This window comes from Pollachius pollachius (assembly GCF_949987615.1).
Source record: "Pollachius pollachius genome assembly, chromosome: 6".
In the NCBI taxonomy this organism is placed as follows: Eukaryota; Metazoa; Chordata; class Actinopteri; order Gadiformes; family Gadidae; genus Pollachius; species Pollachius pollachius.
In genome coordinates this window covers 2,768,517-2,784,344 of record NC_136939.1, presented here as the reverse complement: position 1 = coordinate 2,784,344, position 15,828 = coordinate 2,768,517, and the positions used below count along the sequence as shown (strand labels likewise).

The following is a 15,828-nucleotide window of genomic DNA, read 5'->3' as shown; positions in this document are numbered from 1 at the left end:
TAATTTTGGAACATTCTAATGGACTTTCCACTGGAATATTGTACTGGAATATTGCAATGGAATTTCGTTATCAAATGTTATTTCGGGAAATTGTCGTTGGATATCCAGATAGAATTAATTTTGCAACGGAAAACTACAATTTTTTGGCACGGACATAAACCATTAACAACGTGGTGACGGAGGCAGTGAGGCCTAGGTCACCTGCAGCGTCTTGCCCAGGCCCATGCAGTGGGCCAGGATGCAGCCCGATCCCAGGGAGGAGTTGGCCTTCTGCACGGACTCACAGCAGCAGTCCCAGATGAACTGCACCCCTGGGGAGACACAGGGGGGGGGGGGCCGCATCAAACCAGGAGCCTACCACTAGTGACATCACAAGGGGGGCGGGCGCATCGAACCAGGAGCCTACCGCTAGTGACATCACAAGGGGGGGGGGGGGCGCATCGAACCAGGAGCCTACCGCTAGTGACATCAAACGGGGACCGTACCAACGGATCCATCCCATCATGCATCAGGGCGGACACTCCCACTTGGGATGTCACTACAGGGAAGACTAGATTTCACTTCATGGACTGGAAGTGACACGGAGCAGGATCATAGCCATTTCCTGCACGGCCCCAACCCCTTTGGATCGTCCGCCATGTTGTGACATCACAAGTGGGGCGTGGTCAGCAGGAGGTGACCTACCGTCCACCTGGTGGGGCTTGAGCCGGGTGACCAGGTTGCGGTGCACCTGGACCAGAGGCTCCTTGGTGGGCTCGTCCAGGTCCAGCACCAGCTTGGTGGTGATGGGCTCCACCACCTGGGACAGCTCGTCGCCGATGACGATCACCTGGAGGTGAAGGACGGGTGGAGGAGGAGGAGGAGAGGGGGAGGGGGAGAAAAGGTGGAGGCGAGGGGGAGGGGAAGGGGTGGAGGAGAAGGGGTGGAGGGAGAACAGATGGAGGTCACACGATGACCCATAAATGTGTAGCGTTCAAGGTAGGCCAGCTCCAACATCCATACTTCCATGAGTACACTTAAACGTAGTACACTATCCACACTCAGATGTCAGTGTTGGTCCAAATCGAATACTCTGTGGTGCGCTAAACGGAGATTACGATCGCGACTGCGATCCTTGAACTCTTTACGCCTAGCAGTTATAAAAAACTATAAAAGCTATAAAAACTAAAAAATGACTATAAATGCAGGCTATGTGGAAAATGCGCCGACATTGGCTCCGCCTCTTCCGCTACGTAGCTAAGACGGCTGCGGTTGAGTACGAAAAGTGAAAATCGATCGGTTTGACCGTTTTGAGTACACCATCCGGGTCCTTTCAGTACACTTATTTTCGCCCCGATCTTAATTGGAACGCCCTACATTCTCAAACTAAGTATAGTAAGTACGGATATTGGAACACAGCACAGGTTGCTATTGACCTGTGACCTCTCATATCAGACGGTTCTTTACTCTTGTGTTTATATATTGTGAAGTGTCTCTGCGTGTACATCATGAAACGTTGTCTTATCCCGACGCTCCACTGAAGGTCATCCATGTCCCAGATTCGGGGTTAAAGTTGTCTTTCCCCCTTCAACAGAGCCCAAGCGTGTGACCCTACATTCACACTTCATGCGTCCGTCAACGCATCTCATTGACTTTGCACCACACCACAGACGGTTTCTGCGGTTTGCTTTCCAGGGGCGATGTTTTCAGTTCAGGGTGCTCCCATTCGGCCTCTCCCTTTCCCCACGGGTGTTCACCAGGTGTGTAGCGGCAGCCCTCTCACCCCTGCAGTCGCGGGGCATGGAGATTCTGCCATATCTGGACGACTGGCTCATCTGTGCGCCATCCCAGTCTCAGGTGGCCCTGGACACGACGCGTCTTCTCTCCCATGTGACCCGCCTGGGTCTCCGGGTGAATCTCACAAAGAGTTGCCTGGTGCCATCGCAGAGCACAGTCTTTCTCGGTGTGCCTCTCGATGCAGTCGCCATGAAGGCCTATCCATCGCCACAGCGGGTGGACGACATCCGCCGCCTCCTTCTCCTGTTTCGGGAAGGCAGGCTGTTGCGTTATGTGGAGTTTTTGCGCCTCCTAGGGGAACTACTTAGGTTCCTCTAGGACTGCTGTCAATACGTCCCCTCCAGAGGTGGCAGCACAGCTTTCATCTGGATGTCAGGTGGCATCGGCACAGGGGACTCAAGGTGTCACGCTGTTGCCTCCTTGCCGCTCCTTGCCTCCTTGCCTCGCCACGCTGATGCCTCCCTCTCGGGGTGGGGTGCTGTGTGGCAGAACCGGACAGCTCAGGGGCTGTTGCCTGCTCAGGTCCGCTCAGAGCGTATCAATGTTCTGGAGCTGCGGGCTGTGCACAGGGCATCGCAGTTATTTCTTCCCTTCCTGGGAGGCCAGCATGTGCTTTGTGCGGTCGGACAATGTCTCGGCCGTCTCTCACATAAGCAACCAGGGAGGCACCAGGTCTGCACGGCTGTTGCAGGCATCCCGGGACCTCCTGTTGTGGGCAGCACCACGCCTGGCCAGCCTGAGAGCAATGTATTTACCTGGGGTACAGAATCAGGCTGCAGACTTACTCTCCCGTTGCAAGCCGCCGACGGGGGAGTGGCGGCTTCATCCGGAGGTGGTTCGCAACATCTTTGACGTCTTCGGCAGGGCAGAGGTGGATCTCTTTGCCACAAAGGAGTCGATCCATTGCCCCCTCTGGTTCTGCTGGACAAAGGAGAGCAGCCCTCTGGGCCAGGATGCTCTCGCCAACGATTGACCAAAGGGTCTCCTCTATGCTTTTCCACCAATCCCTCTGATTTTTCCGACGCTACAGAGGGTCCTCCAGCAGGGTCACAGACTGCTGTTGGTAGCCCCCCTGCTGGCCAGGGAGAACATGGTTTCCACTGCTGCGCAGGCTCTGCAGCAGTTCACCACAGCGCCTTCCCGACAGGAAGGATCTCCTGTCTCAGTTACAGGGCAAGATCTGTCATCCCGACCCTTGTTGCCTGCAGCTATGGGTCTGGCCGCTGCAGGGCCCAACCCGCTGCTGACAGAGTGTTCAGACAATGTCCGCAATACCATACTGAATGCCAGGGCGCCTTCTACCCGGGCGCAGTATGACAATAGGTGGCAGCTATTTACGGCATGGTGTTCAGACAGGGCTGAGGACCCTGTGCATTGTTCAGTTCCAAAGTTTTTGGAGTTCATCCAGTCACTCTTGGATGGCGGCCGGTCCCCAGCTACTCTGAGGGTACACGTGGCAGCCATCTCCTCAAGACATGCTCACACAGTGGGGGGCCACAGATTGGTGTCCCTTTTTCTGAAGGACGCAGAGCTTCCTGCTCTGTCCGTGAGTGTCTCATGTCTGAGGTGGAACTCAGATGGCTCAGGGGTTACCTTGTGGCCGAATCCAGCTTTTCCCCTAAAGGTTCTGTCATCTTCGAACCTCAACCGACCTGTCCGCCTGGCACAATTTATCCCCTCGGAAGGGGAGGACAGGTTCAAACTGCTGTGTCCTGTGCGCGCTCTGAGAGCGTATGTAGCTGCGACCGCAGGCATTAGACGGTCGGACCAGCTCCTCCTCTGCTATGGTGGTCCTAGGAGGGGCTGTGCTCTCTCCAAGCAGCGTTTGTCTCATTGGGTTGTGGACGTCATCACCCATAGATATAAAGGAGGTGGTCACCCCCTGCCATCTGGGGTCAGGTGCCCCTCTACCAGGGCTGTCTCAACATTATGGGCTGCCCTGCGGGGCGTGCCCCTGGAAGACATCTGTGATGCAGCATCATGGACATCACCATGCACCTTTTCCAGGTTTTACCGGGTGACCGTTGCCACTCCCCATCAGTGGTCCTGTTGCCCAACTCTGTTGTTTCCTCTCAATGAGTTATGCTGGAGTTCCTCGCGACCTTGTTGGTATGAGTCATCCAGTGCTTGAACAACGCCTCTGGCGGTCCGTAAGGACGAAATAGAACGACAGTCACGTATGTAACTACGGTTCTATGAATCCTGGATGACCGTCAGAGCGCTCTGTCACTCAGAATCCTTGTGTACAAGGATTCTGAGGGAACAGATCCTCGGAAGCCGGAAGATATAGGCTGTCCGGAGCTCATCAGGGGTCACAGGTGACTTTGTTGGTATTAACACTCGACCTGCGCATGCGCGAGATGGATCATTCAGTGCTTGAAGCACTGCCTCTGGCGATCATTTAGGATTCATAGAACCGTAGTTACATACGTAACTATCATTTTATCGCTCCTATCCTTTATCGCTCATGTCTAATAGAAAGTCAATGGGCGTTTATTGCCCGTAACACTTTATAGCTTTTGTTGTGACGGTACAGTAAGGTAGGGCTGGGCGATTAATCGAATTTTGATCGTGATTTCGCTTTTTGCGTCAAACGATCGCAAAACTAACATAATCGAATTTTCGATTTTTTTTATTACATATCTCTACATTATTTTAGATTTGAACATCTTCCCATTTTGTGTTTTTTTTTTTAAGGCCAAATTTCAAAGTTCTCAGTTGCAACGTTTTTTTCGGGAGGGACATGCTGAATAAATACATCATGTTTCAATCGTGATTATGATTCTTTCCATAATCGAGCAGCCCTACAGTACGGTTAGGCTGATCTGAGCCCAGGAGGTTCTGACCGGAGCTCCCCTCGGACCAGACGCCGGCTCACCTCCCTGAGCTCCTCCCTCTGCTGCTCCCGCTCCGCCAGCCGCTTCCGGCGCTCCTCCTCCTCCCGGAGCGCCTCCAGCGTCTCCGCCCGGAGGTGCTCGTCGTTCAGGATGCCGCGGATCTTCCTCCTGCCCTTCAACGTGTTCTTGCTGTCCTCCTCCTCCTCCTCCTCCTCCTTCTCCTGGGAGACACAACATGCAAGGATCACATCAGTGACAGTTTGGACACAATTAGACTAAAGTGTCTAAAGTGGGTTTCCATGGAGAACCACCTTAACAGGAAGTAGCAGGATGGAACAGGAAGTACCCTTGGCAAAGGAAGTACAGATGAAGTTTAATGTGCAAAGGTAAATGTCCAGTGTTAGGGTGCTATCTAGGGTTAAGGGTGGTGTCCAGTTAATGGGTGGTGTGGGAGGGGGATATGAGAGCCAACACCAGGGATATGAGAGCCAACACCAGTAAGGTGGTGTTCAGATACCTTCCCGCTGTCAGAGTCCGACAGCACGATGTAGGACGGCTTGGTCTTCTGCAGGTAGCTCCTGGTGGCCTCCTTATCCCCGCCGACAGACCCCCTGCCGAGAGGAGAGCAAATCCTTCAGTCCACCCTTCACCTTCTCATACCGAACGACAAACCTCACACTGCACACTGAAGTGAAGAGCAGACGCTTCGAGATCCACCAATCCGAGGATCGCACCTTTTGGACCTTCCTCCGCCCTCGTCGTCGTCGTCGTCGTCGTCCTCCCGCCCCTCGTCGTCTCCCTCGTCCACCTCCGACAGACTCAGCTCCTCACAGAGGTCCTGGTCCCGGTCCTGGTCCAACACCGACGTGGTGGACGTGTCCTCCCCGCCGCTGTCGCCGTCTGACCGCAAGCAACACGACACATCAGCGCCCCCGCTCGGCCCCCCAGCGTCCGGGTCTGTAGCCCCCCGAGCCCCCAACCCAGGATTACCTTGGTCGGCCTCTCGGGGGGTCTTGGCGGTCCTCTTGCCCTCCTTCTGGGCGGGGGCCTTGTCCCCGAAGGTGAGCTTGTGACGGAGGAGGTGGTGTCTGCTGCCGGGGGCGTCAGACCCACTGCCGGAGGCCTCGGAGGCGGACTCCCGCTCTGAGCGCCACACGTACGCAGAGGGGCAAAAGACATTATTATTATGATTACAGGCTTGGCTGGGCAGTGCTGGACCCTGGTGGTCTTGTAGGTACCAGTGGGTAATGATCCGAGTTTAATTAGATGTCTTTAAGGTTGGTGGCATAAACAAGAAATACGCTATGGGTCTGTGCTTAGGAGACGCCTGCAAGCTTTTCAAAACCATGAGTCATGTTGGAAGTCTGAGTTCATCACTTACCTCCGTTATCACCATCCTCCTTCCTGCCCTCAACCCCATCCTCTTCCTCTGAAGTGGAGTCTTCCTCTTCCTGCAGGTCATCGTCCGACAAAAAATCGTCCCCCGAAGAGTAGTCGGCTTTGATTTGGGCCAAGAGTATTTTCTTAGCGATTCTTCAGAAGTGGGGGAAGAGAAGGAGAGAGCACCTGAGGGTCATTTCATCATTACATGCAACCCTTCCTGACCAGATCTGCAGCTGTGTTTCGTTGATGGGGATGGGGGGGGTTGAATCACATCTATGAAAATGCTCATGGATTCATTCTCGTTTATTCAAACTGTGTCCGTGAATGCTTTCCTCTGCTCGTTAACCTAAATAGGCAGCGACCATAGGGTCAAATAGGCAGTCATGCATTGTCATTATTTTTGCTCTAAGATGCCAATAAGCAGATCTGTGATTTAAGGTACATACATCGCATTTAAACATCTAAATGAACAACAATCACAATATCATTTTATATTTAAAACGTAATATCATCTAAAAGAAAATGCATAAAAAGACCAGAGACATCAGATGTAATAATTTATTACAGAAGATTTGGCGGCGCGGAGCTCATTTCAGTCAATCTTGAAACAAAACATCAATAACAGGATGCCAAGACATGCATGACACGGGACACATGGATATAATGCACACGTTACATGTCTAGCACTGGAAATATGTTTAACATAAACATTGTTTTAATGTTCCTTTGTCCGGCGGCAAGCTTCGTTTCGCCTCAAGTCTTTGTTTTTTTGCCGCACAAAACCCCCTTGCCATGGCGCACACTGTCTCTACACAACGAAACACACAAAAGACACAGGGCCCTCCCAGCTGAGATAAGGCCTTTTGTTCTACCCCACCGAGTTCAGTGGGGATGGTCAGTCTAGATACCGCCTCAGGCCAGAGCCCTGCGCCAACACTAAATACTTCTTATTAGAATGCGCCCGCACGTTCCCGCTTATCTAAGGCAGTGGAGGCCTGAGCGGGGTCGTCATCTTTGAAGAGAGAGAAAGCATATGGAAGAGAAAGGAGAAAGACATGAGACCCATTACTCAGGAAGGAACACCATCATCATCACCACCACATCAGCTGCCAGCCGAGAACCATCCCCCACAACGACCTGAAAGTAAAACATAGTCTGCAGCCCGAGGGGTCACGGGGAGGTCTGCACGAGGAGGTCAGGGCGGCAGCATTTGCAATACTTTGCATATTTGGAAATCCCAAAACTCTCCTCCCACTACTACTGACCGCAGAAGCACTTCCAGTTGTCGTTTGACAGGGAGCAGGGAAGGGACGTTCATTTACGGCATTTATATCAGTTCAACGCACCAGCACTAAAACTAGGGTGGAGGTCTATAAAGTCCGGTTTTACTGGGGCGTCATGTTGTCATCATTTGAATTTTATACAAATAAGGTGGCGAAGAGGTATGATATCAACACTCGTGATGAAGACGTGAGCGTACTCTGTTTACCGTGTGCTCAGTGAGCTCTGTAGCTAGCGTTAGCTACAGAAAGGGTACCCTATGCTAGGCTAGGCTAGGTCCTCTGACAGCTAATTGAACCACAAGCATTATTGATCTTTTCTGCCGGGACTCCCAGGGGAGATTTTAGGGTCAGCCGTTAGGATGAAATGGAAGAAGTGCGCAGACTCATTGAAAACATAAAACTCCACGTCCCAATCCCACTACGAGGAGGGAAGAAATGGAGGTCTGGTTCCTCAGCGTCCACAGAACATGTTCTGTCCAGACGTTCTATTCAAAGGGGTACCGTCTAAAATACTGTGGATGAAGGCCCTGTTAGGAGTGACGCACCATCACGGTGACCGCCAAAGTCGATATACTAGTGCTGTGGAAAATGTACTAGCTGTGGAAATGTGCTTTCCAGTTATCCGCTCCGTTTGGGGGAGCGAAGAGGGCAGGGCGACACATGACAGAATGATCATGATCATAATAAACAGGGACCTTAACCCCAAATAGGAACCACAGCCATCTCATCTTCCACATTAGTAATCTAATTTTATTGTCATTTTAAAATGACATGCCAGAACAAAAGCGGACCGTCTGAATGCACCTATTTATGCATTTGAATGTCCCAGTGGGGAAGTGGTTTGTACGTATGTTGCTGAATCACGGTTATGGTCCAACGCTTCAGAGAACACCTGGGGATGATGCAAGGCTTCGAGGTTGCTTCGACAGCATGACACAGTAACATTAAGGCAGGTTAGAAATGGAATCGACTGCAATCCAGTTTCCTCACCCTTGGTTGGTATACATTTCTTTTCTCTAAACATTCTCCAGGAGAAAACACTAAAAAGTGAGAGCTATTCCCAGGGAGCGTGGGTGGGAGATGATCACCTTTTGTTTAGATATTGACTAATTAAAGGCGTAGGTATGTAAAATAATGAATCGTCTATTCAAACATTAAACCCACGTAACAAGACATGGGCACTCAGATCAACCCAAGCCCAAATAACACCTTTACTCTGAAAGCAATTAGCTCTCAGAGACGGCTGGAAAGTGCCTGGGACTAACAGGACCACATGACCTCGAGTTGAAGACCTAGGTGACGTAAAACCAAACAATTATCACGGCAGTGTGAAATCTCCTTTATTTCAGGATTTGTGTTGTATTCACAGACGGTCCTGTACAACAGTAATTTCCTAAATGAGTTCAAACATATCAAGCTGGTCTCCGCGGAGGAGAAGCAGAACTTTAGCATGGGGTTCGGTTCTGTGGTACAGCACCGGCAGGATGAGGTGAAGCATCTAAGTTTCTATGTGCAAAGAGCAGCATGTCTCGCTCCAATCGTCAAGAGTCCAATCTTAGTGTTTCTAGAAACTTAAGTATTATACTGGTTGGTATCATAAATCGCTCTCACTTACATCTCGGAGGTATTTCCGAATGACATGTCAGACGGGAGCTTGTAAACTTGCATACTTCACCTGCGTACGTCACAGCATTCAGTGAGTATCTATGCTTTACATAACGGTGTTAGTTTTTACTCTCTTGTGCATCGGGAGTAACAGTGAAACACAGTGAAACTGAAAAGGCAGAAAGAAAACGAAAACAGAACAACAAATAGAATACGGAGTGCAAATGAGAAAGTAACACTTGTTGAAGTTCAGGGTAAGTGACCGCGTCTTCGCTACACTTCGGAATACTAAAAAGCCCACCGCTTTTAAAAAGAGAATCAAACCACAGAGGACGGGTTCAGAGTCACTGAGTAGGGAGGAAGGCGGTTAGACTTCCAGACAACACGTGAAGCCCCTCATCACAGTGAGTACTTCACTTTTCCCTGGGCCTGACTGCAGCTACGTTTGGGTCTTGCCTGGCTGGAGCGCGTATTTGGTAACGGTTTGGGGCGGGACTTGCGCCGGGGCGTTTGGGAACATTTGTGGCCGGATTTAGGCTTGGAGCTCAGCGATAGGGCGGTTTTGAGGTCAGATTGTGGACTGGACCTGTAGAGTGAGCGGTTAGGCCTTTGCTTGCATCTAGCCGCGCTTGTATGAGGCACTATGTCCAAAGCTTTCGAACCATACCTATTTTCTGGGTCATCGTCATCTTCTGCTGCCCAAGAGGGCCCAGAGTGGGACTGGTCTTCATCACCTTGATCAAAGAACACAGGGAACAGATGCAACGTTACAACACACACATCACATGTTGAATCGCCTATTGAAAGGTTAAAGTCGTTTTACCAGCATTTGCCATCTTCAATCACTATTGAAGATGACGCAAACAGTGGTCCAACTCTTAACGGGTTCTCTCTGGTAGAATTGAGCTGATGTCAGAGATCCCAACACGTGACCAAAGCTCTCATGCGTGACCACCGATGACGAACCATCAAGAGGCCGACATGCTAACCGTCTCAGACACACAGCAGGTCTCCATGGCAACAGTAGAAGGGCCCTTACCGGAGGACTGCTGGAACGCCGAAGCTCCCAGTAAGGACACGTTCTCCGTGATGGGCTTCATGCGCTGGTCGTCCGAGTCGCTCCCCGATCCGCTGCCCGGGTCCGGCCCCGCCTCTTCTCCTTCGCTGGTGGAGGAGGAGGAGGAGGAAGGGGAGGAGGGGCGCCGGCTCTTCCTCGGGGGTTTGGTTCTGTCGTCGGGCGGCGTGGGCGCGCCGGCGGCGGGCGGGTCTTCCGGCGCGGGCCCGCGGGACCCCGCGACCTCAGCGCCCGGGGGACCCGCGCCGCCGGTGGCGTTCCCCTCGGCCTCCTTCGGGTCGTCGTCGGACGACTCCGAGCCCGCCCGCCGCGCCTTGGCCCGCCTCCCACTGGCCTCCGAGTAGAGCTTCCGCTTACGGTAGACCCTGTTGGGCGACAGCGGCGTGGCCCGGGACATGCGGATCAGGCACTTCTTCTCCACCTGCGTGGGCCGCGCCGCCGCGTCCTCGTCCGAGCTGTGCGTCATGGCGGCGCGCTGCAGCAGGGCGGCGGGCACCTCGTCCGACTCCTCGGAGTCGTCCCTCCCCGGGGCCGAGGCGTCCGAGGCCAGGTCGGCCGCCGCCGCACCCTCGGGGTCCGAGTCGCTGCCGCTGTCGATGGTGGACACCGAGGGCTTGGCCTTGACGTCGCTGGGACGCCGCAGGGGCGTGGTCTTCACCCTGGGAGACCTCCGGTTGTCTGGCTCCTCCTCCGGCCGCAGCGCCTCGGCGGGGGCCTCCGTCGTCGTCGTCTCCGCCGCGTCGTTCTTCAGACAGACGCCAGCGTCCTGAGGCTCCGCCTCCGCTCCCAGCGTCTCTTTGACCTCATCGAAGACCTGCACACCCTCACCGACGGCACCGGGAGCTGCTGGCTGCTGCTGCTGCTCCTGTTTATGTTGTTGTTGTTGTTGTTGTTGTTCCACAGGCACAGGTGTGAGTTTCACTACTAGTTTTTTGAGCAAACCATGGGAATGCTTCAGGTTTGCCTTCGGGGCTAAGAGCGCGGGTCTTTGCGGCAGCTGAGCTACGTCCTCAGAGGCTGACTTCTCTGCGTAGAAGGTCTGGACGTCGCCCAAGAGCCCCTTGACGTCAGAGTCGTCCTTCTCCAGATGCTCGGCCGCCAGGTTCTGCAGGTCGGTCAAGCGGCTTCGGTCCGCGAGGTCCGTCGCCGATCCGGCGTCCCCCCGCGGCGGCTCCACTCCCGTGTCCGGCTGTGGGTGGAGGACGGCACCGCAGCGGTCCACCAGGTCCACGTCACAGAACACCTCCTTCAGGCTCTCCTCCAGCAGGTCGTGGGACCGCCGGAGGCCCTTCAGCACCAGCAGGAAGGACTTGAGATACAGCGGCCGCGCGCCGCGCCCGCGCTCGTCGCTCCTCACGCTCTTGACGAACTCCACAAACGTGGCGTTCAGGGCGTTGGTGGAGTCCACCAGCTGCTTGGCGCTCTTCACCAGCTCCTTGGGGACGTCCAGGGCGTTGTAGTTGAACACCACGTTGCCGTCCATGCCGCTGTGGTCCCACTTCTCGAAGGAGATGATCTGGGGCCGGGGGGGCAGGACGGCAAACGCCTCCTTCTCGGGCTCCTCCCGGTGTCTCCGCTGCTGCTGGTGCCGGCTGAGGCTCTCCAGGTTCTCCAGGACGCTCTCGCAGGCCACCACCAGGTCCAGCAAGGGCTCGGGGTTGCACACGTAGCAGTACCACTTGCACTCCACGATCCCCGAGAGCTCCTTGCGCCCCAGGTTCCGCAGGATGCACTTCTTGCAGAAGGCGTTGCTGCAGTAGTCGCAGCAGATCAGGTTCCCGCCCTCGGCACACCACCTGCACGTCGGGACCGGGAGACACACGTTAGGGGGGCGGGGGGGGGCACCACGTCGGCTCCAACCCTTTTTTGGCGTGTGCGGGGCACCGTACCTGCACTGCTCGTCCATCCCATCTCCGTCCTTGCTTATGTCGTCACTCGAGTAATACTTGAAGCAAGACTTGAGGAACGAAAAAAAAAAAACACACGAGAGGGTTGGAGGTTAAAACGGAACCGCCCCTTCAGTCGTCACTCAACCAATCAGCACGCTCGTCATCGCGTGGCGACCGTTATGCCCGTGGTGGGTAAGTAGAAGCCATGGAAGACTCACCTTGCATATGAGCACTTTGAGGATGGGGTGGCGGTAGAAGGAGTCCCTCTGGAAGTGGTTCACCTGCCGACCGCACGCCGTGCAGCTCACGATCTCGTAATGCCCGACCGCTGTGGAACACAAACCGATGAATGAAGCGTCACGATCCCGGGACTGAATTCGAAAACTCTGAGAACGCCTGAATTCACCAATTCAGGCGGGCTCTGAGGTTTTCGTTGTCTGACGGCGCGGCCGGTGTGGTTCTGGCCCACCGACACACAAAAGGAAGTACATTTCGGGTTGTGGGGTGTGAGCTGACCTCCCCGTCTCCTGGTGAACTCCTTCCGGGAGACGCCCGACCTGCGGAACTCAGGGCCCCTGAAGTCATCCCTGGAGCCGCCCACGGCCTCGGGCCGGACCAGCACGGTTCCTGTGGGGAGAGGACGCACCAGCGCCGCTTAAGAAGACAAATCCCACCTTCCCTTGCCATTGCACACGTAAGGATTGATTGACTTTTACTGATGTCCATTTTGTTGATTATCAATTTGTTCCGTCTGTTGACTGACTTCCCCCAAGGGGATGAATAAAATCTCTTGTCATAATCATCATCAAGGCGTTCATTGGGGAATATTACAGACGGGGGAATCTTGAAACCTGAAATGTCTCTGTATTGCCAACTACAGTTGCTACGAGAACATTCAGCAGATACGGTTTGAACCGATAGTGACATGGCTTATGGATCCCCTCGAAACCACTTCCCGGTCTACAAACCATATTTAAAATTATATATTAAGCATTCTAAAACTGCTTTTTGATCCCTGAATAAATGCCCACACCTACACCCTCAAGGAGAATTCCTGGTACATTTGGACTTCCGACTCACATACCAAGGAATACTACAAATAAAGGACTTCCAACCTGTGCAGGAACCAAACCACCCACCTTTAGGAAGTCTGCTGATGTCCAGGTGTCCATTAGAAGCGACCAACAGAGGTTCCCCTTCCTCCTCGCTCTCCGTGGACTCCCCAGACTCGTCCAGTCCGGAGTGCCTCACCACAACAGAGGCTTTCCTGTAACAGGGGAGGAAAGACTTGAACCACCTTTCAACCACTTTATCATCTCAATCTGGTTTCTAATCAATAGCCCTCCCACCTCTTTGATCCAGAAGATCTGGCCGATTCTTTGGGTCTTGGTTCCTGTAAGGCGAGATTCAACACCATATAAATTATGTTAATCACTATGACTGGATATTCCAGCAGATAGAAGTACATTGATTGGTAACAATCAATGTATCTTGGGCTACTTGCTTTGGATTCGGGCAATGTATGTTTTATGGATTTGAACTGTTGAGTATTCTTGCTGTACATGTTTTATCTTTTCCTGCCCTGTATCATTTGCCATCTGTGATTAATGATGTTTACTATAGTTTATCTTTGTAAAGATTCCCCAAACAGAAGCCCATCAATTCAACTGAATAAATACGGTCATTATCTTGATCACAATATTGGCAAACATGAACTAGCCCTGAAACTGTGTGGCAACTGAGAGGGAGCTGAATGCTAATCATGTAATAAAGTAATAATAAAGTACAAGTAGTATAAATCACCTCAGCAGTCCGACTTGTTGAATTTGGAAAACCATGGCTCCCGTTTTGAAGTCCTGTGGAAAAAATAACAAGTTAACAGATTTAAGTTAATAGTTAAAAGAATAGGAGTAAATCAGCTAGTTCACTGATTTCCGTTCATTATTAAAACTGTTAGAACCGTATGAGTAAATCCATCTTGTTTGAGTTGCGTACCTTCTGGGATGTCCTCTTCAAGTGGAGGATGAGCCAGGAACTCATGCAGCTTATTCACCAGGACATTGAGCTTGCTTGCAGGTTGGCTAACAACACAGAGAAGGTGATGCACAACCACATGTTAGAGCTACATTTGGAGTCATTTACCTTTAGTCCCTGTGCTACTCATCACTGTGGGACATCACTAGAGGGTACCGAAGCTTAGTGTAAGTAAACGTCTGAATGAAGCTCTTACAAAATCTTTTTTTTTTTAAATTTCTATATTCACGGTTTACTGATGGATGAAACCACTAAAATAGCTTTACTATGGAGAATCTGTAATGCTGTACTCATTCAAATGCTACTCAGTCAAATAGAGTAGTGGGCTGATGGAGAAAAGATTGCATGCTCTGAAAAATAAACGTATTTTGCCAAAAGTCTGAGTATTCCTTTGAGGCAGTTATCAGGAAAAATACAACTTTAAATAAAATCTTATAATCATTACAATACTCATGGCCCAGTACACAGTCGTTGGGAAAATTCCAGTTTATTTCTGTTTTGAACCCAATTTATCGGTTTAATACAGGGCTACCCAATTTGGGGCCCACGGGCCAAACTTGTCCCGCGACCGATTTTATTTGGCCCGTGCCTTACCCACTGTATATATTATTGTTTCCCGCCATCAGCGCTCACTCTCATTGAATATTATGTGTTGGTGCACTTCCATTCCTGACCCTAGAATAACATTGTGATACATTGATGGTAGGGTGGCGCTGTTGAGCTCCTATCCTGTTAAGCCGCCTCCCACATATTTGACTAAATATACTGAAAATGTAAAATTTTGGCCCACGAGCCTCCCCACGATTACATTTTGGCCCTCCACTGGGAAGAATTTGGGCCTCCCTGGTTTAATAAATGGGCTACATTCTTTTTTACAACTAAAATGTGGTCCAGCTGAATTTCAAACATTCAAAATGTACATTGGTGACATCACAAGTGTGAGTGTCCTGCCAGATGTATGACGCATTTTCCGTATCAACCGATCAGGTTTCCATACACATCTGGATGGACCCTCCCATATGTTATGATGCATTTAATTTCAACGTTAGTCAACATCGATTGCATCTGAAGGTAAATGTAATTGTGGAAGAGCCATGGCGTCACTGGAAATGTAATTTCCTGAAATCTAATATGCAGAGCATCTTAAATATGATAAATCATGGAGAAGCAGAATTGAAAATAATGGCAATGAGTAATGTTGGTTGGCAGGGCTGGTTTAAATATTATTCCAATAATGAGGAGCTAACTTTCTGACCAATGTTTCGGGGCTGTAACTAAACACTTCTTCCCTAAACCATATATGTTGTAATGTCCCATGTTGTTATGAACGTCGCATTAACCCCGCCAAACAATATACTTTGCAGTCAGTTTCCAGAATTACTCAACGTTTTAACTAACGTGTTCTTACTTGTCAAGACCTCTTCCATGTCAAAGTCATCCAACATAGTCATACCCTTCATTGGACGCAGGAAGCTGACAGCTCACATTACACTACAAGTCCCTTGTAACGTGTAACACACTGGTGCCCAGCGCTCCACAGACCGTGTGTGTGAGTGATGTTGTTTAAAACCAATCCCCGACATGAAACAAAGGGTCCTCAGCCAGCCTTAAGTCAGGCTGGACCCCAACCCGTCATGTATCGAAACAGTGCATCGACCAGGGGGCTACACCTTCATATCCCCCTTCTAACTGCCTAGCCCCGGACCACCTATCACCTAGCCTAGCCCTAATAGCTCCAGTGATAGCAGTGCTACACGTTAACCTCGCTGATCCAAAGGCAGACCCCGACCCCGTGCAGTTACCCGGGGATCCCCGCAGACATGTCGAGTGTGGATGTGGCCGCGCAGGGTTGTCATCCGGAGCGGTGATTCTGAGCCGTGTTATGGGGTAAAATGTGACAATGGTTCATCAGTGGCTGCATTCATCTGCCTCGGACCACCGGAGCC

General features: G+C 51.7%; 1 protein-coding gene across 1 annotated transcript in view; it reads right to left on the bottom strand.

Moving 5' to 3' along the window:
- Nucleotides 1–15,828, bottom strand: part of LOC307077186 (transcriptional regulator ATRX-like) — a 35,121-nt gene extending 19,293 nt beyond the window's left edge. Inside the window, exons 1-17 of the mRNA XM_079738512.1 lie at nt 15,685–15,828; nt 13,844–13,929; nt 13,652–13,704; nt 13,198–13,241; nt 12,988–13,115; nt 12,365–12,475; nt 12,067–12,176; nt 11,849–11,916; nt 9,924–11,755; nt 9,552–9,618; nt 5,995–6,146; nt 5,604–5,756; nt 5,348–5,513; nt 5,131–5,224; nt 4,655–4,834; nt 685–829; nt 202–311 (exon numbers count right to left, since the gene is read on the bottom strand). Of these exons, the coding sequence (XP_079594638.1) occupies nt 202–311; nt 685–829; nt 4,655–4,834; nt 5,131–5,224; nt 5,348–5,513; nt 5,604–5,756; nt 5,995–6,146; nt 9,552–9,618; nt 9,924–11,755; nt 11,849–11,916; nt 12,067–12,176; nt 12,365–12,475; nt 12,988–13,115; nt 13,198–13,241; nt 13,652–13,704; nt 13,844–13,929; nt 15,685–15,704 (3,519 nt within the window). The 5' untranslated portion in view covers nt 15,705–15,828. The remainder of the gene's footprint in view (nt 1–201; nt 312–684; nt 830–4,654; nt 4,835–5,130; nt 5,225–5,347; nt 5,514–5,603; nt 5,757–5,994; nt 6,147–9,551; nt 9,619–9,923; nt 11,756–11,848; nt 11,917–12,066; nt 12,177–12,364; nt 12,476–12,987; nt 13,116–13,197; nt 13,242–13,651; nt 13,705–13,843; nt 13,930–15,684) is intronic.